This window comes from Haliotis asinina, chromosome 15, assembly GCF_037392515.1.
Source record: "Haliotis asinina isolate JCU_RB_2024 chromosome 15, JCU_Hal_asi_v2, whole genome shotgun sequence".
NCBI classification, from domain to species: Eukaryota; Metazoa; Mollusca; class Gastropoda; order Lepetellida; family Haliotidae; genus Haliotis; species Haliotis asinina.
Window position 1 is genome coordinate 38007806 of NC_090294.1, and position 24411 is coordinate 38032216.

Consider the following 24411-nt stretch of genomic DNA (forward strand, 5'->3'; position numbering starts at 1 on the left):
TCATGTCTTGGGTTGTTATTGCTACACTTGTGGCAGGGCTGATACTATTTCCGTGGTACATGACAGGAGGCCTGCACTCAGCACATTGCACCTACATGTCGGCAGTCTGCAAATAATCAAGTATGGACCAGGATCAATATTATGAGCATCAGTTTTTGCAATTGATAACATGACATGTATCAGCCTTGTCAGAGGGCCTGACCACACAACATGGGTGGATGAAGACAAAATTCTCATCGGGCTCTTTGCATATATTACCCATCAAAAGTCAGACTAATGTTACGTGTGTCTCTCTATATAAATGGTTACATTGAAAACAACTACTAACTTTATGCAGATGAATTGCACAATAATCATGCATGTGAATAGCAGTGGTTTTGTGTAAAGTTTTGTTAAGAATTTGCCAGTTTTCACTGATAAGAACTCATGACAATTATTTCAACATTACAAGTCTGTTTTATAATACTTCAATTCATTAGTAACCAGTACCTTTAAACAGAATGGAATATTCCGCAAAATGAAATTTAGAACAGTTCACCGAAGCAAATGGCTACACTACACTATTGAGTCTGAACTTTGGATGGGGAGTACAAAATATATTTGATCCAAATCAGACAATTAAAAACCCAGGAATTTTAAGTTTAAACTGTTCATCTGTAAATCCAAAATGATAAAAAGTGTCATCGTTGATTCTAAAAAGCTGAATTTGTTCCATGTTATGAATGACATGTATCACCAAACAAAACACACACAAATACATTAGTTATTATGTTTTATTCTTCGCTAAATATATTACAGTCTGCTTGAAAGCAGTGGCATTGCGTATCAGTTACATAGCACATTCAACTTCAAAAAGGCCCATGTTCATCTATAGAAAAGAATATCGCAACCAGTAATTTCTACACTCGTCCCACATCAATTTTTGTTCAGTTAAATCCTCGGGTGACAGCTACCACTACCACGATGCCTCTGCTACAACAAATCATTGAAATCATGCTTGATGGTTGTACCCCTTTCCCCAACCCCAAAATCAGCAATCCCTGTGACTGACAGCAGCTGGGGTGGAAGGCATTCTACAGGACAACCACTAGCCTGTGGCTAGGAAAATTCACGTTGGGCTAGTTAATCTCCACGGTAACTGGTTTGTGAATTTTCATAGGGTCATTTTGGAAATATATACAGTGGAAGCTGTCTAAACCGGCACTCATTGGGACTGAATACATAATCCAGTTTAGACAATGTGCCAGATTGTAGAACTGATGATAAATGTACAAGGCACGGATGGGACACTGATTTCATGCCGGTGTTGTCAACTTGACGGATTGGACAGATGCCGATTTTTGACAGTTGCCACTGTATCACACTCTCCAACATGTTAAATTGATCCACTTCTAAATCATGCAAGATTATGGCCTGATAGAAACGTTCATCATATTACCAACCTAATGATGAAACCTGTGTCTTCTTTCAAATTCTGGGGTTAATGAATTATTTTATAGGCTAGTAACTTTCAGACCTAGCTAACCCGTCTGACTACCAACATTTTGAATTATTTCACTACATTATTCACTAGAGCAGTCCCCTGTCTGTGGAAATGGACAATTCCATTCCATGAGAAAAACCTGTTCCCAACAACAACAATCAGTATTTCATCAAGCCCTGAGGGTTTCCAGTGAGGAACAAATCAAACCCATACCACCATTTGTGACATGTATGTACACAAGAACCACTGTTGAAGCAATTCCAAAGGAATCAATAATTCCAAATGGCGAAAAGCTCCAATTAAATCACACAGGTGCAAACGAGAGTTTCAGAATTACACACCAATCATCACATTCCTTTCATTTAGACCTAGGGGAATTTACATATATCTTACCATTCCAGGGGTTTTTAACTGAGAGTTTGCGGTACAAGATTCATACCTAAAACATAGTTCAGGACATAATGCCCATTTTAGCTCTCAAGGTTACAAATCCAAAAGTAACCCATTTTTTTTCAGAGCTGTTTTAGCAACACCCTTGAGGATAAAAGCAGGCCAGTGTTGTATTCACCTGAGAATCTATAACAACACACTATAAACTGCATGGTATCTGCATAAATTTGAAACCTGGTGCAAATTTATAATTTGATTTGAAAATTTGCATGTAAGTGATTAAAAAGAAAAAAATATGTGAAAACTTTATGAGGACACAAACCTATTTAAGAAATTGTAATTAATAGAATTCACTAGTTCAGGCATTAGATGTCAAAATACTAAGAAACGTTCACTCCTATATCAATGTATTGTTATTGTTGCTACTAATCTTTCAAAATTGTGATTGAATGAACACTGATGTCTCAGTATAGAAAAACAGAGAATCAGTGATCTGTGACGGTTTTCAAACAACATTAGTAGTTTAATTCAATTAAATTAGTTCAGTTACATCACACTGAGAAACCATGCAGGCTATGGACATTTTGAGTGAGTATAGTTTTAATGCCACTTTTAGCAATATTCCAGCAATATCAGAACGGCGGACACCAGAAACTGTCTTCACACAATGTATCCATATGGGAAATTGAACCTGGGTCATCAGCATGAGTGAACTCTTCAACCACTAGGCTACTCCACCACTCCTAGGTATAAGTACTAACACACCTATCAGGACTAGAATGTAGTGTTAAGAAATGACAAGAACATCCAGGCTCAGACAAGGGACACAACTCAGCAGAGCAAATTGGGCACCTTAAACCACCATTCACATGTGCACAAACATCTGAAGGTCATTTCCATAGTATTCATAGCATCTCAAAGTTTTTGTTCCATATATATTCCGATTGAAAATTTACTCTTTCGTGTGACTGTTTAAAAATTTAATCCACAAACCTAGTTACTGCTACAAAATGGGAATGCAAATATGAACTTCTCAAGTCCTACAGAAGAGTAAGGTAGACATGATCTAACATGATCTATTCTTAACAAAATAGAGGATCATATATTCTATAAACATTTGAACAGTTCTCTATCAAATATATACTTTCAGTCAAACACATTTCCTCAAGTTTATTTCAGCTATATACATCTTGTTGAATATTTTCACAAAACCATCTGACCAGTGACTGAAAGTGTTTTCAGGGAGTCAGCAAACACGTATCAATTTAAACAGATGCATTAGAGCTTCGATTACAAAACTATCTGAAAACAAAACAAGCACAGATTGCAGAAATTAAAGAATTATTTCAGTACAAACCCTGATAAATTGAACAATAAAATGAAATAGATGCAACAAGCACACATAACAACTTCAGCTTGCAAAATAAACTTTGAGACAAGGGATGCTACTGTGTGGAAACTTTGAAAGCTGAAAGACACGTGTGGATGGTTATTTCTTGCCTGTTAGTGGCATAATAAATGATGCATACATGATGCATGAATCATGCACAAACTACACCTGGCAAGAGCTGTGGAGACTGTTCACAGACAAGAAGCAAGCTTGAAGTACACATCACTCAGCTCTGTTCAGGATCGGACACAAACTTACATTGTGCATTGACACCCTTGACAAATTATACTAAGTATCTTTTTGCAACAAACCATCTTTATTTTTTGTGAAATAATAGAAAATATCTGATTTACTATGCTTCTTGTTTTAAGCCTTCAAAAAATGCTTTTCTGATGCTTGGTTCACATAATAATTCTGCAGGACCACTTCAGACCTGCTCAACTATTCTGCAACATTTCTGATAACACACAATATTCTAAATGTTTCTGCAGAATAACATCACAAGAAAAATATTGTTAATCTCTTTTTCAAACAATCTTTTCAAACAAATATAGGTGGGGCAAGATTGTATTTCTACATTCTATTTTATGCCCCTAAACTCAAAATGTTCACCTTTTCTCTGACCAGAAAATTAAAACTAAGAAATGTGACAAAAATTTGTGTATATTTTGATAGTCAACGTTTCATTCCCTCTACTTTAATCATTTCATATAATCTTAGGGTCAAGTCAAATTTTAGGGTTTAGTAATGATAAACAAGAATATTTCATAAGTTATATTCTCAAATGACTTTTTAATTTTTCTCCTCCGTACCGATCAGTAATTTTCACAAAGTGACTACACAGAGAAATTATTTTAAGGACTTACTGTTACTTTCAACAGCAAGAGAAATATCCCAATATGGCGATGTTTTTTTCAAACCGTTTAACAAATCAACAAAAACCACAAGATTATTTGAACAACACAAACATTAAGTTTCAAAACATGTTTTGATAGTTACAAAATAATAAGCACAAAATGTTTAAGTTTTAAAATTTAAAGGCACTTGTAACTTTGTACATACTACTAGCCCAACACCAAATAATAAAGTATCAGCCTTACAACGAATAATCTGTGATGAAGGTCCAAATGATTAATCATAAATTCCTTTCTATACAAGGCAATGTGACAGAAATATGTTGAGACAAGAGCCTGTAGCATTAATCAAAACAGCCATTTTTCTTTCAGAGTTGAAACTGGTCATAACTGACAGCCAAATACAACACAATACATGTATTAGATACTTTCCACTATATACTGCCCAATATTGTAAATGTTGAGAAGAGAAATGGGCTGAATGATTGGAAATGTTGTCAGGAGAATAGTACTTGTCATGGAACAGAAATTGTTCTGCTCTATATACCATATACCATATACCATATAGTTTCAGAACTGTTATAAATATACAAATAATCAAACGTTGGTAATATGAAATGTTCTTTGTCCAAAGTAATATACCTTATATCAACAAACAAGCATCTTTCATCATCTTTATTTAAGTCAAAAGTTGTACAAATATATTTCTTAGTTTTGGGGATAAAACATAACTGTTTTTGCATACATAACACTTTATTACAGTTCTGATATATCATAGATACAATCATACGAGAGAAAATATATTCATATAAAACCAGGATGCAGACTCCTCAATCAGTACTTCAAGTACCATATTCACAGTAATAAGCATCCAGGGCCCTGAAAGTAATAGCATGATTACAAAGGTTTCAGTAACGAGAGGTGACATGTTAGCAATGACTAAGCACTCATATCCTCCTTCTAATTGTTCCATTCTGATATTTTCTTTAGCAAAACTAGAAAACACCGACTCATGTTTCAAAATATTACTAAAATTCTGGGCCTAGATTTTAGAAGCTCTCTTAGCGCTAAGATAGTCTTAAGTGCCATACATTATCTTATGACTATCTTAGCGCCAAGAGAGCTTTGAAAATCTAGGTCCTAATTTGGAAATAATTCGAAGGTGCCAATACAGTGAATATGGTAATTTAAAAAAATAAATATTCTGGAAACATGTTCATTGGATTCCAACTGTTTTTATTAAGCCAATTTCTTTTCTTAAATGTACTTGTATTTAACACAAGAGCAACTAATTGATGCATGCATTTGAAAAGGGATTCAACAAATTTTGCTCTGTCGGCACACAAAACGATATTTTATTGCATACAAAAGTATGGTTGGTTGACAGTGGCAAACACATATAATGTGCTGTCAGTTTCACTGAAGATATTTCCATTAATCCCACAAAACTTCCCTCCCTCAATCGGACAGATAAAATGTTAACAAAACTGAAATAATTTATTACAGGTAGTTTGGGAAATAGAAACATACTTTGTGAAACCCTTCCTTTTTCTGGATCTGAATGTAAATCAAAATATGCCTGACTTTATGGACAATAACAAAGAAGCTAGCACCGGCATGAAGACCTAAGGTATTATAGCACTGTGAACAGTCTCACATCTGTCAGTGGGCTATGTAACACAAATACTAGCAGGGTCAGCGAATATATACAGGGAGGGTGCACAGAAGTTAATCCTGAGAAATAGGTAATATGGTGATTTCATAATATGTCTTGGGAGATGTCATTCATTGATGCCATCTCTTCCTACTGGCATCAGTCATCAAGCTTATCACACCAATTCACATTTAATTGGCAATTTTCTAACCATCTAATGATACAACCCACTAAATAAGTAGTCTTAGTTTTAGACAAATGTCAATGCTGCAACTAGTAACAAACACAAAGGTACAATAAATAATAGTTTTAGTCCTTATGCTTTAAAACACAGTAAATCTTGACACTGATTTGCAATAGTTCCTCTAATTAACAACAGACTTAGCTATTGGTAATTTGTATGCTTCAAACATAGTGTTACAACAACTATAACTCAATGATACAAGACAAAACTTATGACAGTCTTCAGTGTTTCAAAACAGTTCTAAGGATTCAACAAACCTTTCATAGTCATCATTTCAACATTTACAACAGTTAGAATTCCATCACATCTCCAACAGTCCTAACTCAAAGCTTCAACACTGACATACAACAATCGGAACTTTAGTCTAAAACAGGCGAGTGATGTTCATAACATCATAATGTATAATGTTCATAACGTCATAACGTATAAGACATACGATAGTCAGAACTCCAATGCTTGACCAAACCTCCATCAGTCAGTGCCCCGAAAGAATGAAGATCTTCCACAATAACAGGACTCATTGGCCTGAAGAACGTCTTCGACTTACACACAAAAATATTCAGGAAGCGAGGGAACACTCAACCACAGAATAAGAGACACACAGAGAGCAACAAAAGATCAAACAAAATATTCATATACTAATGAAATAATGATAACTGTGTTATGTGAGAGGAAAATACTGGTGAGAAAATTGCTAATTGATGTAAAAGGGTAGACAGCATGGTGTGAGATGGCCTTCAAAACTTGACTGTCCACTGCTTGATGTTGGAGTCTTGACCCACAGTCACTATGTTGTTGTTGTCTATCCACCGAATCTTGTTAGGAAAGCTCTTCTGATGGGCATCTGGTGGAACGAAATTGCATGTGTGGTTTTATAACTGTTTTAGAATATGACATAACGTATGCACAAACTTGGGGACACCATAATGGGCACACTGTACCCCTTTGTGGAATCCAAACCCAAGTCTTTGGCATGAAAGTAATGTTTGCAACTGCTAAGCTACCCCATTTACACATTGTCCCACTTTGTGGAATCGAACCCAAGCCTTTGGCATGAAAGTAATTGTTGCAACTGCTAAGCTAGCCCATTTACAGATTGGCCCCTTTGTGGAATCGAACCCAAGCCTTTGGCATGGCAAACAAACTCTGTAACAACTAGGCTACCCCATTTAAATACTGCACTTTTTGTGGCATTGAGCCCAAGCCTTTGGCATGACAAACAAATGCTATGACTACTACGCTCACTACTGAACACCAATGCTACAATATAACATCAAGAACAACAGAACCACTACGCTACCCCATCATCCCCATAGCCTATGTTGTAACCAGTGAGTGAGTGAGAGAGCGAGTGAGTGAGAGAGAGAGAGAGAATGTTTAGTTTCACACCACACTCAGCAATATTCCAGCTACATGATGGCAGTCTGTCAAAAAACAAGTCTGGACCAGACAATCCAGTGATCAACAGCATGAGCATAAATCTGGGAGGGAACCGATGAGATGTGTCTCCCAATCAATGCAGCAGGTCTGACCACCCGATTTCATTAGTCACCTCTTACGAGAAGCATGGGTTACTGAATTTCAATATTCTAACATGGACCTTCACAGGGCTGCTTTAACCATGGTAATATACCTTTAACTGTTGCCACTCTATTCTGCAGTGACTTCATGGGGACCCAGACGGCGATGCTGCTGTCAACGGAGCAGGTTGCAAGGTGGCTTCCGTCAGGTGACCAGGCTACATCAGCAACACGGGCAGCATGGGCCACTGATTCAAAGAGTTCCTACACATAAAAAAAAAAAATTAAAATTCAGTCTTCATTATATGAAAGTGACTGTTGTTCAATCACTGTCAATCTAGTCATTTGGATCCCGTTTCATACAGCCGTGACAGACATAAGCCAATATTAAAGGATGGGAGCTGCGATCAACTTATGACTACGATCACTTTTAGGAATGGGGCCCTGAGTAACAGATCAAAGTCAGTTCCTCAGAAGCTTGTTCCATGCCTTTACTTCAGGACCTGATTTTTCAAGCAATAAATGTTGCAATTACTCTTTCAACATTCTGCTACTCGAACAAAGACTTATCAACTGACACTCACTCCCTGTTCTTGTGGCCTTATTCATTGTCTAAATATAGAACAGTTACGCCTCTACAGGTAAGTAAAGCTTTCAAAAAATTGTGAGTGAATGAGTTTAGTTATGTTTACAATGCTTTTAGGAAAGTTCTCGGCAAAATCACACTTGAGGACATCAGAAATGGGCTTCACACATTGTACCCATGTCTAGAATAGAACCCAGATCTTTGGTGTGACACGCAAACACTTTAAGCAATAATCTACCCCAAAAGCCTCTTTCAAAGAATAAAATACGCATTAAGAAACATTTTTGGATAAAAATACAAAGGAGTGAATGTAGTATTACTCTGCTTTCAGCAACATTCCAGCAATATCATGGTGGGGTACACCAGAAATGGGCTTCACACATTGTAACCGTGATGGAAATCGAACACGGGTCTTTGGCATAACAAGCAAATCCATTAACCACTAAGCTCATCCAGTGCTCCGGATAAGATACAAGAGTTTGACATGTTGAACATGTTAACATAAACTAAATGCAAGTTGATGGTATAAACATGACAGTGCTTATTTAAGTTTGAAGTTGTTGGCTTTGCTTGCAATGGCATCCATAAATGAAGAATGACCTCAACAAGACTCACCTCATAGTTTGGGGTGCTGTATGCCTGGAGTTTCTTGTTGGAACCAACAACGGCAAGGATGCTGCCATCTGGCGAGTACCGGACACTGTACACTGTATTTTCAGGAATGGAGATCTGCTTGATCTCAGACAAAGCACCATTACTGAGTTCATACAGTACAACCACGTTCCTCTGAAATATAAAAAAAAAGATGAGTAAGTGAATAATAATCAACAGGAAGCAGTATTCCGGCAATATCACAGTGGGGTACACCAAAAATGGGCTTCACAAACCGCACCACTGGGGGAATCTAATCTTCAGCTTGCTGACCAAATATTTTAACCATTAGGCTAGTCAACCTCCCACCTAAAGTACAATACAGCAAGTTGCATATGTACTTTTAACATGCATTCAAGCAAACCTTCACTGGGTGAGTGAGTTGGGTTTTACTCCACTTTCAGCAATATTCCACCAGATGCCTAACACGGGTTTCACATACTGTACCCATGGGGAATCAAAACATGTTCTGAATTATTTAACCCCTTGCCTACCCCACTGCCAAAGAGTAAAATAGAGTAAGTTTCTATGAGACATGACTTAACTTGTTTTCAGGTTACTACTTCTAAGCATTTAATCAAACATTTACGTTCCTGTTTATTTCATGTATTCACGCATTGTGTTGGGTGTAAGATTGAGGATGGGGGTGGAATGGCTGTTTGGGAGCTGGGAGTTAGGGTAAAGTTTGGGTGAGGTTTGGGGTTGGTGGTGAGTGGGCGAGTCACTATACGAGTGTGTAGGGTAGTGATAGACAGTGACTGTATGGTGGTAAAGGTGGGGGAAGAGAGAGACAGAGAGACAGAGAGAGAGGGAAAAACAAAGGCAGAGAGAGACATAGAGGGAAAAAGAGAGGCAGAGAGAGACAGAGAGAGACAGTAAGAAGGTGAGACAGAGACATATGGAGAGAGACACAGAGAGAGAGTTCGAGACAGAAACAGCAAGAGGGACACAGAGACAGACAGAAACAGTAAGAGGGTGAGACAGAGAGACACACAGACAGATAGTGACAGACAAAGAGACAGACAGTAAGAAAGTGAGACAGAGAGAAAGACAGAGACAGAGAGACAAAAAGAGCAAGTGAGATAGACCAGCAGTGACAGAGTGAGACAGACACAGAAAGAGAGACAGTCAGAGGTTGACAGACACACAGAAAGAGAGAGACACCGAAAAGAGAGAGCGAGACAATAAGAGGGTGAGACAGACTCAGACACAGAGAGAGTGAGACAGCGACGCAGAGAGAGACAAGGAGACAGGGAGAGACAGTAAGAGGGTGAGACAGACTCAGACACAGAGAGAGACAGCAACATAGAGAGAGACAGAGAGATAGGGAGAGACAGTAAGAGGGTGAGACAGACTCAGACACAGAGAGAGGGACAGAGATAGAGACACAGAGACGTAGATAGTGAAACAGAGACAGTAAGAGTGAGAAAGAGACATAGAGAGACAGAAAGAGCAAGAGACACAGAGACAGACTACAGGAGGGTGAGACGAAGAGGCAGAATGAGACAGAAAGACAAAGAGACAGAGTGAGAGAGACAGACAGTCATGAAATGGGTGATGGGGGATGAGACTGAGATTGAGATGCAACAGAAGGGTAAGGGGTGAGGATGGAAGTTTGGCATGAATGGGGCTTTGGGTAATGGGATGGAATGGTGGCGCTTTGACAAGGTCAGGGTAACTTACCCCTCCAACTGCTACTTGAGTCAAGCCAGGATGTATGTCAACACACTCAGGATCAAACTTCACAGGAACTGTTGACATGACATGGTTATCCGACACCACTAGCACCTACAACACAGTCAGGTTGTCAGAGTGAGTGAACAATTAGGGTTTCACGATGCTTCACGATCAATGAACATATATGAACATCAATGAACATCATGAACATCAATGAACACTTATGGAATACAAAGACGTGTCAACGAGCGAGGCTGACCACCTGTTAGTCGCTTCGCATGACAAGCAATGGTTGCTGAAGAACATTCCAATCTGGCATTTTGACATGTACAGGGGACACAAAATTTTAAAAGACGTTTAGGGACCAGTATGAAAGATTAATGTTGGATATGTTTAGGGATCTGTAGTCAATAGCCCTGCAACCTGGCAACCTTATTTCTCAACTTTGATATCATTACTAAAATATGTAAAAACTTCAAGTCTAGTTCACCAATCTTTTTAAGAAACGAGATCAACAGCAACTTTCTTGGCAAAACATTCCAGAATTTTGTTCACGCTGCATTAAAACATGTGATAGTACTAAATATGATTATTTAGGATCGTGCACTTCAAGCAGGCTATTTTGCCTGGAAAAGGCACGTTGTAAATATTCTTGTTATTAATACAACAATCCAGCACTAAAATTTTGTACATGTCCTAGTTTCCAATCGCTAGAAATGACTAGGTGACGTATACTCACATGCTTGACGCAGGCTACAACAGAAATCTGGCCTTTCTTGCTGACACCTTTCGGCTGGGAGGCAAGCTTGGTACTGTTCAAACTGAAAGAAGAATCCAATGTCTCAATGTTCATATTTCTTTCCAGTTTTTCATGGTCAGGAAAATGTTCTATCACACACATAGTCCAAGAGGTCTGGGACCATTACTTCATGTTCAGAGATGCCAACCTAAAATTGGTGCAATTAGGAATCTGAGCTAACTAGGATAGAAAAAATTAGGAATTTTCCCAACAAATTAGGGATCCAAATATATTACTTCAGTCAAGGAAGGAACGTTTTTGATGTCATTACACATAGAGCTTCTTTTACAACTGAAACTGGTCTGCAGTACTCAACAGCAGTGTTTGTGAATGTGACGTGAATACAATAAACAGTGCATGGAATTTATCAAGCAGCCTACTCAACTTCTAGATTACATTCTTGTGTAAATAATTTGTTATGCTTAGTTGTCATTATTTATACTCAAAGATTCTTGCACTCCATTAAATTAAACTATCTATATAGCCCCTGTTATTATTTTTAAAAAATAAAATCAGAATGAATTAGGCTTTCTTGGAATTTTTTGGGACGATTGTGATAAATACGGGTGGGCTGGCATCGCTGCATGTTGCACAGAGGCATGTTATAACATACATTGTCAGGGAAGTCTGGGAATGTTGCATCATGTTGCTCAAACTCAAAGGCATGTTATAACATACATTGTCAGGGAAGTCTGGGAATGGTGCATCATGATGCACAATGGCATGTTATCACATACATTGTCAGTGAAGTCTGGGAACGTTGCATCATGTTGCACAAAGGCATGTTATAACATACATTGTCAGGGAAGTCTGGGAATGTTGCATCATGTTGCTCAAACTCAAAGGCATGTTATCACATACATTGTCAGTGAAGTCTGGGAACGTTGCATCATGTTGCACAGAGGCATTTTATAACATACATTGTCAGTGAAGTCTGGGAATGGTGCATCATGATGCACAATGGCATGTTATCACATACATTGTCAGTGAAGTCTGGGAACGTTGCATCATGTTGCACAGAGGCATGTTATAACATACATTGTCAGTGAAGTCTGGGAACGGTGCATCATGATGCACAATGGCATGTTATCACATACATTGTCAGGGAAGTCTGGGAACGTTGCATCATGTTGCACAGAGGCATGTTATAACATACATTGTCAGTGAAGTCTGGGAACGGTGCATCATGATGCACAATGGCATGTTATCACATACATTGTCAGTGAAGTCTGGGAACATTGCATCATGTTGCACAGAGGCATGTTATAACATACATTGTCAGTGAAGTCTGGGAACGGTGCATCATGATGCACAATGGCATGTTATAACATACATTGTCAGTGAAGTCTGGGAACATTGCATCATGTTGCACAGAGGCATGTTATAACATACATTGTCAGGGAAGTCTGGGAACGTTGCATCATGTTGCACAAAGGCATGCTATAACATATACGTTAGACAAGGGCGTGTTATGACATACATTGTCAGGGGAGTCTGGGGCCTTTATAAGTTGTTCACTGGTCATTAGGGGGAACAACAAACATCAAGGGTACATCAACTCATGGTTCAAGAGGGACCAGGGAACAATGTATTTATCTTACCAAACACCTTAATTAATTTGATTAATTTTGAACTGTTTGAAGCATGGTTAATGAATCATACGCTTCAGTCAACCCATGTGAATCAGATGTTTTGAATCTTGAATCTTGCTGTTTTTCCCTGGCATTTTCTTAGTAAAATCACCATGGCGTTATTCCCCTTGTTAATATTCATAGGGACTACATTTGAATGTTTTGTCAAAATATATTATATTGCAGTGAGAGGCAAATCTTTTCGTAGTTATCACTAAATTTTGCAAATGACACAAGAAAGACAAATTTAGAGTTATCTCCCTTCAATCACAAGACATCAGTAATTTCGGTGTATCATGCATGATTCAATGTTATTTGAGATAAAGAAGTACTACCACGCAGTACCGAATGAGTTTGCCATTGCCAGCGGGGTACATTGCAATGTACCTTGCATGCAAGTGAGTGCTAAGCCAATCAGAAAATGACATTTATGTGTGAGGTAAGATAATACATTGTGTCAGACCAATGCACGTTATCAAACACATTGCCAGGGAGATAATATACAATACATATTTCCCTTGAATTTACTGGTCAATGTTTCAAACCAAGAACAGAAACTTACCTATATTCATTACTAACTGCACTTGTCACCCTCAGAGTGTCATCAAAGGAAATGGTTACAAATGTGTCCTCATCCATTGACATATCTTGTACCTGAGACGAATGACCTTTGCCATGGACCTCATCTGACACCCCAGAATCCACATCCCAGTATTGTATCCTAGTTAAGGAAATTATCTGCAGACTCTTCCCTCAACTTCATCACTGACTTCACCACATAATCTTGTGACCAAGTAACAATACTACAGTTTCTTTTTTATTGCTGCACTCAGCAATATTCCAGCTACACATCTTTTAATAATCAAGTACGGTTCAGGCAATCCATTGACTCAAGTCATGCACATCGACTAACCAAGTCAGCTAGCCCAACCATCCAATTCCATTTGTCACATCTTACAATATGTAAGCAGGATTTCTTTTAACTAAGATCCTGGCACACTTGATAGCCCAGGGGTTGATTCAAGTTCAATTTCACCACATATTACAGTGTCTGAAGCTCATTTTCTGATGTCCCCTAAAGTGATATTGCTGGAAACATCACTCGCTCACTCCAACCAGGTTCCTCAACAGGTAGAAGGCTTGTGTAAGCATAGTAGCTCATCAGGGTTAATATAACAGGTTGTAAATGAAAGGATATTAATAGCTGCCTCACTAGTTCCTGTGTAGACCCTTGAGCCATCACCTGAGACTGCAAGCGCTGTAATTGGCTTGTTGTGACCCTGAAATGTTTAATAACAACATCAAACCAGAGAACTGAGTTTCTTTGTATTTCTATTATAGCTTGTGCACCTTAACAAGGTGGTTTTCACCTATATAATTCCGAGGTTGGTTGTGGGGAAGTTTTCACCTATATAATTCCGAGGTTGGTTGTGGGGAAGTTTTCACCTATATAATTCCGAGGTTGGTTGTGGGGAAGTTTTCACCTAAATAATTCTGAGGTTGGTAGTGGGAAAGTTTTCACTCATGTAATTCTGAAGTTGGTTGTGGGGAAGTTTCCCCTATATACTGTAAATCACAAAATTTTTGCGCCATGATATTTTTTCAAGGGGCGACCAACAGACGTTTTTGAGTCACAATATTTTTGCGACTTGCTTACTTCTCAAAACATAGTTTAGTTTGACAGTTTCAAAGCTTACTTGCATCTGAAACTGAAAGTTTTACCTGAAGTAAATCCAATCACATATTAAAGTTTGCCTCCAATCTTGAACACCATTTAGTGGAGTACTTCCGCATGTATGCAATCAGTGATGTTTTCCTAAAAACAACACTTGCTGCATAGGCCATATAAACTTAAAACAGTTCAAAGGTATTAAATTAAATGGAATGACTCTAATAAATTGGCACTGATTAAGGACCAGTTTAGTCAGTGTCGGCGAAGCTGTTGATCTCCAGATAAGTGTCATGAAAGCTATCCATGCCCGCTGGATTGTCTCGGCCTTTCAAACAGTCTCCAAGAAATGTGTGTTGCATGGTTGGCGTCTGTCTGGAGTATCGGATGTACTGATTGAGTGACATTTCTTCAGGTATCCATTGTCTGACATGTGACACGTAAGTAATGTTAGTAATTAGTAATTCTCCGCGTTGTTGTCATTAGTTAATATATGTATTGTCTAGATCTGTTGTTAATTTATATGAAGTGGTGAGTAATAAAGCGAAGTTAGGACAGCTTGTTACTCATTGCATTCTACCAGGTGGGTGAGGTGGGTGGCCTTACCCCAAGGAGGACTCTATTCAAAGAATCTGCAACCTCTACAGGTTTGTTCGATTCTTTTTCATAGAGATCCTCCTTGGGGTACTTATAAGCATAAGACAGACTCCAAAAGACTGATCTTAGGGAGAGGCATTCTGTCTGCTCATGAACCTGGCATAAGATGATAACCTTTATTACATTTACTGAAAGTAACAAGGAATCAAACTTACCTGGTCACGTGACCTTCGATGCCTTGCGGCGGGGGTGCGGACCATGGCCAGGCTATTACACAGTCTAACCCTACATTTCTATGAGAAAGTCGTAGGGTGCTTATAAAAAATGCGCCCCCCCCCCCTTTTTTTTTCACAAAAAACGGGAGTCGAGACAGGCGACCGATATATCAGGGTCCATTCTCGTGCACTGGTCAAGGTGCTAGGGAAGACCTGAAACAGTCTAGACTGGTAAAGCAAAAAATACCACCACCATAATAGAGCCCACCACCAGGATAAAAGATGGAAAGTATACAGTAAGACACCACCACCAGTCTACTTGTTGCAGCTACAATGTCAAATGATCGTTCGTCAAATGATCGTTCGTCAAATGCAAGGGTAGCTCAATCGGCTAGGGCACTCGTGCCCTGCCCACTGGTGAGAACTGACTGGCCAAACCGAGCACGCTCGCTTGACAGTCTGTCTAACTGGTAATGACGGATGAACGTGCTCGGTCGGCTCCAAATAGCAGCGGAGCAGATCTCCTCAATGGGCAAGGCAGACGCATATGCCTTAGACGTCGCCACAGCCCTAACCGAATGAGCTTTCAAACCCTCAGGGGGCGTACGACCTTTCGAGGTGTATCCCATACAAATGGCAGAGACAAGCCACCTAGATATGGTCTGCTTGTTCGCCGGAAGGCCAGCCTTGCCGCCACCATAACAGCAGAACAATTGATCATTCTTCCGAATGTCTTTTGTTCGTTTGATATAAGCCTTAAGGGTCTTACGGACATCTAAGACGTGAGCACGTCGAAGAGAGGTACCGGGCGGCGAAGGCTGCGTGAAAGCGGGAAGCTCAATAGGCTCCGTAACGTGAAAGGTGCTATCTCTCTTAGGACGGTAAGTATCTGGCAATCGAATGCTCACTCTGTCTTTGTGAAACACCGTTAATTCAGGGTTGGCGGACATAGCGTGTATGTCGCCTACCAGAGGTTACCGCAACAAGAAAAGCAGTCTTCCATGTCAACAGCTGGAGGGACAGAGCCGACAGGTTGTGAAAAAGAGGACCGGACAGCCAATCAAGAACGACTGGTAAGTCCCACGGGGGACTAATCCGCCGGACAGACGGACGGATTCTGTCCACACCTGCAAGAAAGCGCTAAACTAGAGGGTGCTGCCCCAATAATGCACCATCGACAGGAATGTGGAAGGCAGAAATTGCCGTGGAGTAACCTCTAACTGTAGAAGCGGCCAGACCGGCTTCCAGTTTAGATTGCAGGAACTCCAACACAGATACTAGATCTGCAGAAAAGGGATCGAGAATCCCCCTGTCGACACACCAGCGCGCATAACAGGCCCATCTATCCTCATATTGAACGTTCGTCGAATCCCTCCGCGAAGCCAGAATTGTGTCTGCAACTGGTGCAGGAATTCCTCTCGCATGGAGGCGACTCCGGACAGCGGCCAAGCCACCCACTGAATCCTGGGATTGGGGTGTGGCGCTCCGTTCTGGGATAGTAAGTCCGGTCAAAAGGGTAACAGTACAGGAGGCTGAGCCAGAAACCTGAGAACTACCGGAAACCAGCTTTGAGCCGACCAAAGCGGTGCTAGAAGCACAAGTAGCCGAGCCGGTTGTGCGGTCAGCTGCGAGAGGACTCGTGAGATCAGAGGCACTGGCGGGAATGCCCAAAGTACTCTGTCTGTCCAATCGAGCAGAAAGGAAGGAATAGAAACCTGAGGTAAGACCTCGGCAATTTTTTCTCTAACCTGTCTGAGGGACGAACCGAACGAGTACGTGACCTCCGACTCGCACTCCTCCCCAATCCCCTCCTCCTCACGCTCCTCGGACAGGGAACCTTCACTGTAAAGCGAACCTGTCGAGGGCGCTACCGAGACGGAACTCGCAGGAGCAGAGAGACTAAGAAGGGCCGAGCCGCTAGGTTCGCCCCTGCCAGAGCCCGAACTAGGTCGCCTGGGCAACTGGGGCAAGCCCCCCACCAGAGGGTGACCCGAGAGCCCAGGAAATGGATAGGATGTCGATGCCCCCAGCGGCTGGGCAGCACTAGGCTGCCTGCCCACCGTGGCACCAGGCGCACTGACTGAGGTCAAGCCGCCGACACCGGGCGTCGTTGCCCCACTTGCCCCACGGGACAAGCTGGGGTCGACTGCCCTAGGCACATCCGCCTGAACGCCCGAAGCGCAGAGGCTGCCCAGAGGGAGGAGCGTTCTCCAAGCCTAAGCCCGGGCCGCGGCCTCCCTCCACTGAACCACCATGGCCGCTCAATGAAGATCGGGCGTCCAGTTCCTTTCGGAAACCGGACAGCGCCGAATCTATCATTGATTGTACCGAAGACATCTGTAGCTGAAACAAGGCATTAATTGAATCAACAGAGATTAATGGTGCTTGCGAAGTAGGGGTAGGTGCTGAGGATACAACGGCAGAAGAAGGGGAAGGGTCCCTAGACACCCTGGCCTTCTTAACCGACCCCTCCGAAGAAGAGGCTGCGCCTTTCTTTTGTGGGAGCGCTTAGATGGAGGGTCCTGAGCCCAGATATCCCCCCCCGCCTTCAGTAGGTTGGAATAGAACAAGAAGTCTGCGTGTCTAGACTTTCTGGTCTGAGGGGTAAACCCCGCGCACACATCACAAGACTGATCGTCGTGATGACATTCCACTAGGCATCTTAGACATACATCATGCAGGTCTTTAGCCGGAATGGAGGATTTGCATGTTGAGGAGGATTTAAACTGCAAGGCAACAAATAACCTCCTAGTGTAGCATAATAAACAACAATAAAACAAGACACGCATGGGCGCAAAGCTAAAACTAAAACTATGTACATAGTTAAGGTAAAAGCTAAGTGCCACGACACCATAGTTTACGACATATTTTTATAAAAAATAGTAGTAAATATGGAGATAACAAGAATAAAGTACATAAAAGCATAGCTACACAAGCTTACTTTTTTTAAAAAAGACCGCCAGAAAACTAAAAAGTTTGGCGGGAAAAAAGGTTTGCCTTCCACCATTACGCTAACCACGTGGCTACCAACAGGGACGGCAAAAGTTACAACAGTTTGACAAGTAAACTGTAAAAAATGATTCCTAATGCGCCCATGCGTCTAATAAAGAAACCATACATACAGTTTGAGCCTCTGAGGTACTCATCTTAGTACTTGTCTTTGTAAGCAAGAATCTCTGAGAACGCTGAAGCACGTCTGCATAGGCGGGCGACAGAAAAGGAAGTGTTTTGCTGGAGGCTATAGTCTGAAGAGTTACCTGCTCTTGGCTGTCACGAGGCCAGGGGCCCTGTAGGGATGGTCTCACAAGACAAAAACGATGTTTTTTGTTTTGTATATATTTTATTGAAAAAATATAGTTACAACTGTCGCGAGAATTTAAAGAACATTTAAATGCTTATAAGTACCCCAAGGAGGATCTCTATGAAAAAGAATCAGAGGTTGGTTGTGGGGAAGTTTTCACCTATATAATTCTGAAGTTGGTTGTGGGGAAGTTTGATAATTCACAAGAGTTTTGGGGTGAAATTTTCCTACTGGGAGTTGTGGGGAGGTTCACACCTTGATAATTCGACAGAGTTTTGGGGAGGTTCTCAACCTGGTAATTCAACTGGGAGTTGAGGGGGTGTTTCTCACTTTGTGAGTTGTGGGGAGGTTTTCACCATGACATTTCGGCTGGAAGTTGTGGGAAGGTTCTCACCTTGATACTTCAATGGGAGTTGTGGGGAGGTTCTCACCTTGACAATTCAACAGGGATTTGAGGGGAGGTTCTCACCTTGACAATTCGACGGGGTATTGAGGGGTCGTCTCTGTCCAGGTAGTTGATGTATCCAGACAAGGAAACAGTCAGAATGTGGTTCCCCTGCCACAGACAGCCAACCTGTTGGTCCTGTAGCTCATTTCCCATGGAGAACTCACTGATAAAAACATTAGCAGATGGTACTCATCACTCTACACAAGGAAAACAATTCTCAGCTTCAGAAAAGCAAACAACAGGTATGAACAGATATCTGATAACAAAATTCACCAACTGATATCTTACAGTCAGTCTGCCACAATGTTGTTTTGTCAGAAATTACTGTCCAAGAATCACATTTATAGTTAAACATCAGTAACTGAGACTGACAAACGTGTTCATACTACAGTGAAACGTGCCAACACCAGCAACTGTCTAATCTGGCACACTGTCAAAACCAGCATTTTATTTGGTTTGTCAGGTGTCACTTTAAACAGGTTTCACTGTACATATTTTCTGTTAACAAAGTGAATTGCATCCCTCCTTAAACTATACTAGCCACAAAAAGAAACAGTGCATTGTTAAAATTTCTTCTGAATTTTAAAACATAACAATTTCCAATCCTTCACTCACTTGATAAGCTGTCCAGATTCAACATTCCATATCTTGGCTGTTTTGTCGCCAGACACTGTCAACACTTCATTTCCATCTGGGCTAAAGTCAAGCTAAAAGAGATGCAATCGGCAAAGTATGTTGATTAATCTTGATATCTTCCAAATGCAAGGGAAGGGGTTCGTACAGATCATCAGTCATCAAATTTAGGTCCTTTTCAGGTGCAGTTCAAGGCCTAATCCTATATTAAAGGCACAATGTCACACATTTTTCAAGAAATATTTTGGTCTATAACATATATATTGGGGCATACGCACTCAAGTGAACTTCCTATTGAAACAATAAAAGACTTAGTATCTCTTAAGAGTAATCATTAATTGAAATTTCGAGGTGAGCAGCTTCCAAACAGCAATATATGGCATGTTACTGAAACTCCATACTCAAAAAATATTGTTGATGTTGTCAGTGTTTGGCCTTTGTCAGATGTTACATTGTACGTTATTCGGAAAGATTGTTCCAAGGAACATAGCTCTTAGGGGTTCGCTTAAAATACAGTAGAGGGCACAAGAGTCGATTTCACGGAAAGCTGCATTTCTTCATTCAAATGTTTTAACTTCATATTGTAATCTTGATACGTATACTTTAGGGGAATAAACTAGACTGTAGCTTCACAGGGGGCTGATAGCTAATATCAGAAAATGGAGAGAAATGCAGTATTGATTGTTTTTAGGAGTGTGACGTGATAGTGTGCCTTTAAGGATTTATAGAAACACAGGATAATAACATATGTAGTCAACTACACACAAAGTTGATCAGATGTAGTACTGACCATCAGAGAGAAACAACTATCAGCTGCATTGCTACACTGGAGATTAATTAACACCCACTGTCTTTGAAAGGTATTATCATCATGTATTTATTTCCCGTAAAACATGACACATTTTGCTATATATCAGGCATTCTTTAGGCAAATCACTGCCAATTGGGGAATTTAAAGCTGTAACAAATTAAGTGCCTTTATATGGTAAAAAGTCCAAATTACAGGATTTTTAAAGCCTGTGTGAACTGACTGTAGAAGTCCAGTTTCCTTGCCTAGCATGGATGCAGTTATGGAGTTCTATTAAAACTGCTAACGAAACTGATCCGGTCGACTGCAGGATTTGCATGTGATAGTTCAACTATGCATTGAGATATATATCAAGAGATTGCTCCAGATAATACAAGATTGTTCCAGATATGGCTGGATCGGCATATATACTGGAAAAAACCCAAAGCATACTATGGTAGGAAATAATCAGAAAACTTTGAACATTTGAACCACAGCAATGGTGAATGATTTTAGAATCATTTACGGATGTATTTATTTGAAAAAGTATTGTTTTATTGTTTGCTGACATGTTTACATGAGTAGCAATGCTGTGGGGCTTAAATGAAACAAAACACATGCGTAAAATAAGGAGTATGAACTCCTGAATTCTAAAATTTCTCTGGAGCCCTGTTTAGATGATCTTACCGCATAGATGCCACCTTTATGGGCAGGAGCTCCCAGCTCCCCAATTTCTTCTGCAGTCTTGCCATCAAACATATATACCTGGAACAAAAGTCATTCCGTCAAGTCCTGACAAAAAATAAACAAAAACATCTCCCAGGTCATCAAAGGGACAAGTTCACCACAAGATTGCTCTTTTTAAGCAATCTCATGCAGGGGATATCAGAAATAGGGTACACACTTTGAACCCATGGGGGAATCGAATCCATGGGGGAATCAAACCCGGTACACGGTGTGACGAGTACCTCTTTAATCACTGGGCTACCCCACTGACTCCGATGATTGACATCATGGGCCTACGCAGATGGGATACAATGACATTGTGGTTACATGATGTACTCACAATCCCTTTAGTTGCTGTAGGGCTGCAACAATTTGGTTTGATTCATCAAAAATCAAATCTGACCGCTTAGGCTTCATAAAAAAAAAATATATGTTTCTCGGGCACATTTTTTCAAAGGTGATGAGAGGGATAGGACTATTTTTATGAAATTATTGATAGAAAAAAAGTGACAAGGGAGGAACACATTTTTCCTTTTCTCTCTACGAAATACAGCTTAGAAAGTTTAGCCACGTTTTGAGGAGTTGTAGATTCAGTGACACCGTTAGTCATCCTTAAAGTGGACAAGTGGATGACTGGGACGCGGAAAAGTCAAAATTGTTAAAATCTAAATATTTTAGATATTTAAATACTTACCTTACCATAGGTCTATAGCATATTACCTCAAGCTTCACTAGTAGGAAATCTATCAGAGTTGAATTGCTATTCAATCTTGAATGTCCACCTCGCAATCGACAACTGTCATGATATGGAAATATCTGGATCTCCCCACTGCGCATGCGCAGACTCCACGAGAATTTCACTTTTACTTCTCGGTCCGAAGGTCAACTGGAACAAGAATCCGAGTAGTAGGTCACGTACTAACCACCGGGGGGGATACGGTACATTGTACCTTAGAGGGCAGAAGGACGTGTGAGTTGCTGCGCAACTACTAATGGTCCGAAGGTCAACTGGAACGAGAATCCGAGTAGTAGGTCACGTACTAACCACCGGAGGGGTACGGTACATTGTACCTTATAGGGCAGAAGGACGTGTGAGTTGCTGTGCAACTACTAATGGTCTGAAAGACTGTAGCCCCTCCATATCTTCCACCACTAAGTCCTGCACGTAATGGCTAGCAAATACTGTAGAGGACCACCAGAAGCATCCATAATGTCAGGAACTGAAGGCAGTAAGAGGCGGGATGGTAAATAATCTTTCTGGTTCACCTGGCAGCTGGTTCTTCACCATTAAATCCCTGAGGAGGCCCAAGTGTGCAGCACCATGTCTGGTCTGTTCAAACCCTAGTCACATCCAGCGTGTGAATTTTGCTAACTCTCGCCGCTGTAGCTAACACCAGCAAAAACACCTTGTCCTCCATGTCAAGTTGTCAAATGATGCCCTGTTCAGCGGCTCGTAGGGGCGACCTCTCAAATGCTGCAGGACAACGTTCAAGGTCCCACGCTGGTGGCCGGAACTTTTGGTCCTCCAGCTTGAACGCTTTCAACATAGCAATTAATTCGGGGATCTTGGAGACCTTCCTATCTCTTCTGACAGCTAACACTGAATTCAGTGCTGACAGGTAGGTCCCATTAGTACTGTCTCTGAGCTTCCTCTAGCACAGCAAATAACGTAAAAACTCCGCCAGGAATTGGGTTGACGACAATAGCGGGTCTTGTGACTTTTGGGCACAGAACTTCTCAAGTGTTGCCCACTTGTCATCAAAGAGTGATCGGGTGGAAGCTCTGTACGCCCAGGCAATAATCTTTGCCACTTGAGAGGAGTACCCCTTGGCCCTCAAAGTCCTTTGCAAATGGTCCAGGCTCAAAGACGAAACCGCACCACGTCCGGGTGCAGTGTCCGACTGTGGGCAGGGCGCAGCAACTGATCCCACCCTGGAATTCTTTCTGCAAGGCAGCACAATTCTGGGAACCACGCCCTTGCTGGCCACCAGGGTGAGACCAAAAGCAGACGATTCCTCACTGTGATCTTGAGTTTCGCCACTACCGCTTGAATTAGTACTGGCGCAGGAAGGCGTACGCATCCAGTCCTTCCCAAGACATCAACAGAGCATCGATCGCCCAAGCTACTGGTATCGGAGACATGTCCACTGAAAGCTGAGCGTTAAACGTCATGGCGAATAGGTCTATCAGTGGGTGCTCATGCTCCTGACATACAAGCCGAAATATCTCCGGGTGAAGCATCCACTCGGTCGGGGACGGCTTCACTGGTCAAGACAGCTAGGATGTTTCTGCAACCTGGGATATGACGAGCTCTGGCAATGATGTCATTTGTATCTAGAACGCTGCCTACGCGGAACATCTGATCCAGTAGGGACTTGGATCTGACTGTCCCCTGTCTCAAATTCAACCATATCACTGTCGCGTTGTCTGAGGTCTGATTGGCATAGAAAGGCCGATCTGTGGCTTACAGCTAGAATCACAGCTTCGAACTTGAGATTGTTGATGTGCCAATTTGCTTCTACGTCGGACCAGAGCCCCGAGGCTGTCAAATCGTTCGTTAATTCAGCACATTCCTTATAAACTCCTGGAATGGCATTCCCGAAGAGGGCATGCAAGGAGAAAGGAGTTCTAATAAGACGTCATTTAAACTCTTCCTGCCATGAGCAAACATCCAAAAACCCCATCCTGCGCACTACTGTCATCATCGCTAGGGCTGTCATGTAGCACTTTGTCTTGCCATAGAAACATCGACGACAGATGATCCAATCGGGACTTGTTAGGCCCTGTTAAATCCACAGCCATCGCTGCAGTAGCTGAGACAGGCTTGAGGCTGCACCGCAGCTCCGTGTCCATGGCCTGTAGGCTGGAGTCCTGTAGCTTATACATGGTGGATGAAGACAGTCTTCTGATGGCTTCATTTAACACTGCCCCGGAGTCTGCAAAGTCGAGACTATGTACCTTGTACCTTTGGCGCTCTGATCGTAGCATTCAGCGATAGCCTAGCAAAGTCCTCATTAAGGGAAAATATGGTGTCAGCCACCATGGGATGTGGGGGGTATCATGAGTTCCGGGTCCATCCTGGAGTCTCTCAGCAATCCAATCGTACATAGCAGACAATGGTAGGTATGGATCTTGGATCTTGACCTCCTGATGCTC

At 41.3% G+C, this 24411-nt stretch overlaps 1 protein-coding gene across 1 annotated transcript in view; it reads right to left on the bottom strand.

Annotated features, from left to right (window-relative positions):
* Window positions 1-3028: 3028 nt before the first annotated feature.
* Window positions 3029-24411, bottom strand: part of LOC137266369 (actin-interacting protein 1-like) — a 34360-nt gene continuing 12977 nt past the window's right edge. Inside the window, exons 7-16 of the mRNA XM_067801864.1 lie at window positions 21217-21294; window positions 19725-19816; window positions 19131-19272; window positions 14078-14159; window positions 13442-13595; window positions 11189-11270; window positions 10456-10560; window positions 8737-8907; window positions 7649-7799; window positions 3029-6859 (exon numbers count right to left, since the gene is read on the bottom strand). Of these exons, the coding sequence (XP_067657965.1) occupies window positions 6753-6859; window positions 7649-7799; window positions 8737-8907; window positions 10456-10560; window positions 11189-11270; window positions 13442-13595; window positions 14078-14159; window positions 19131-19272; window positions 19725-19816; window positions 21217-21294 (1164 nt within the window). The 3' untranslated portion in view covers window positions 3029-6752. The remainder of the gene's footprint in view (window positions 6860-7648; window positions 7800-8736; window positions 8908-10455; window positions 10561-11188; window positions 11271-13441; window positions 13596-14077; window positions 14160-19130; window positions 19273-19724; window positions 19817-21216; window positions 21295-24411) is intronic.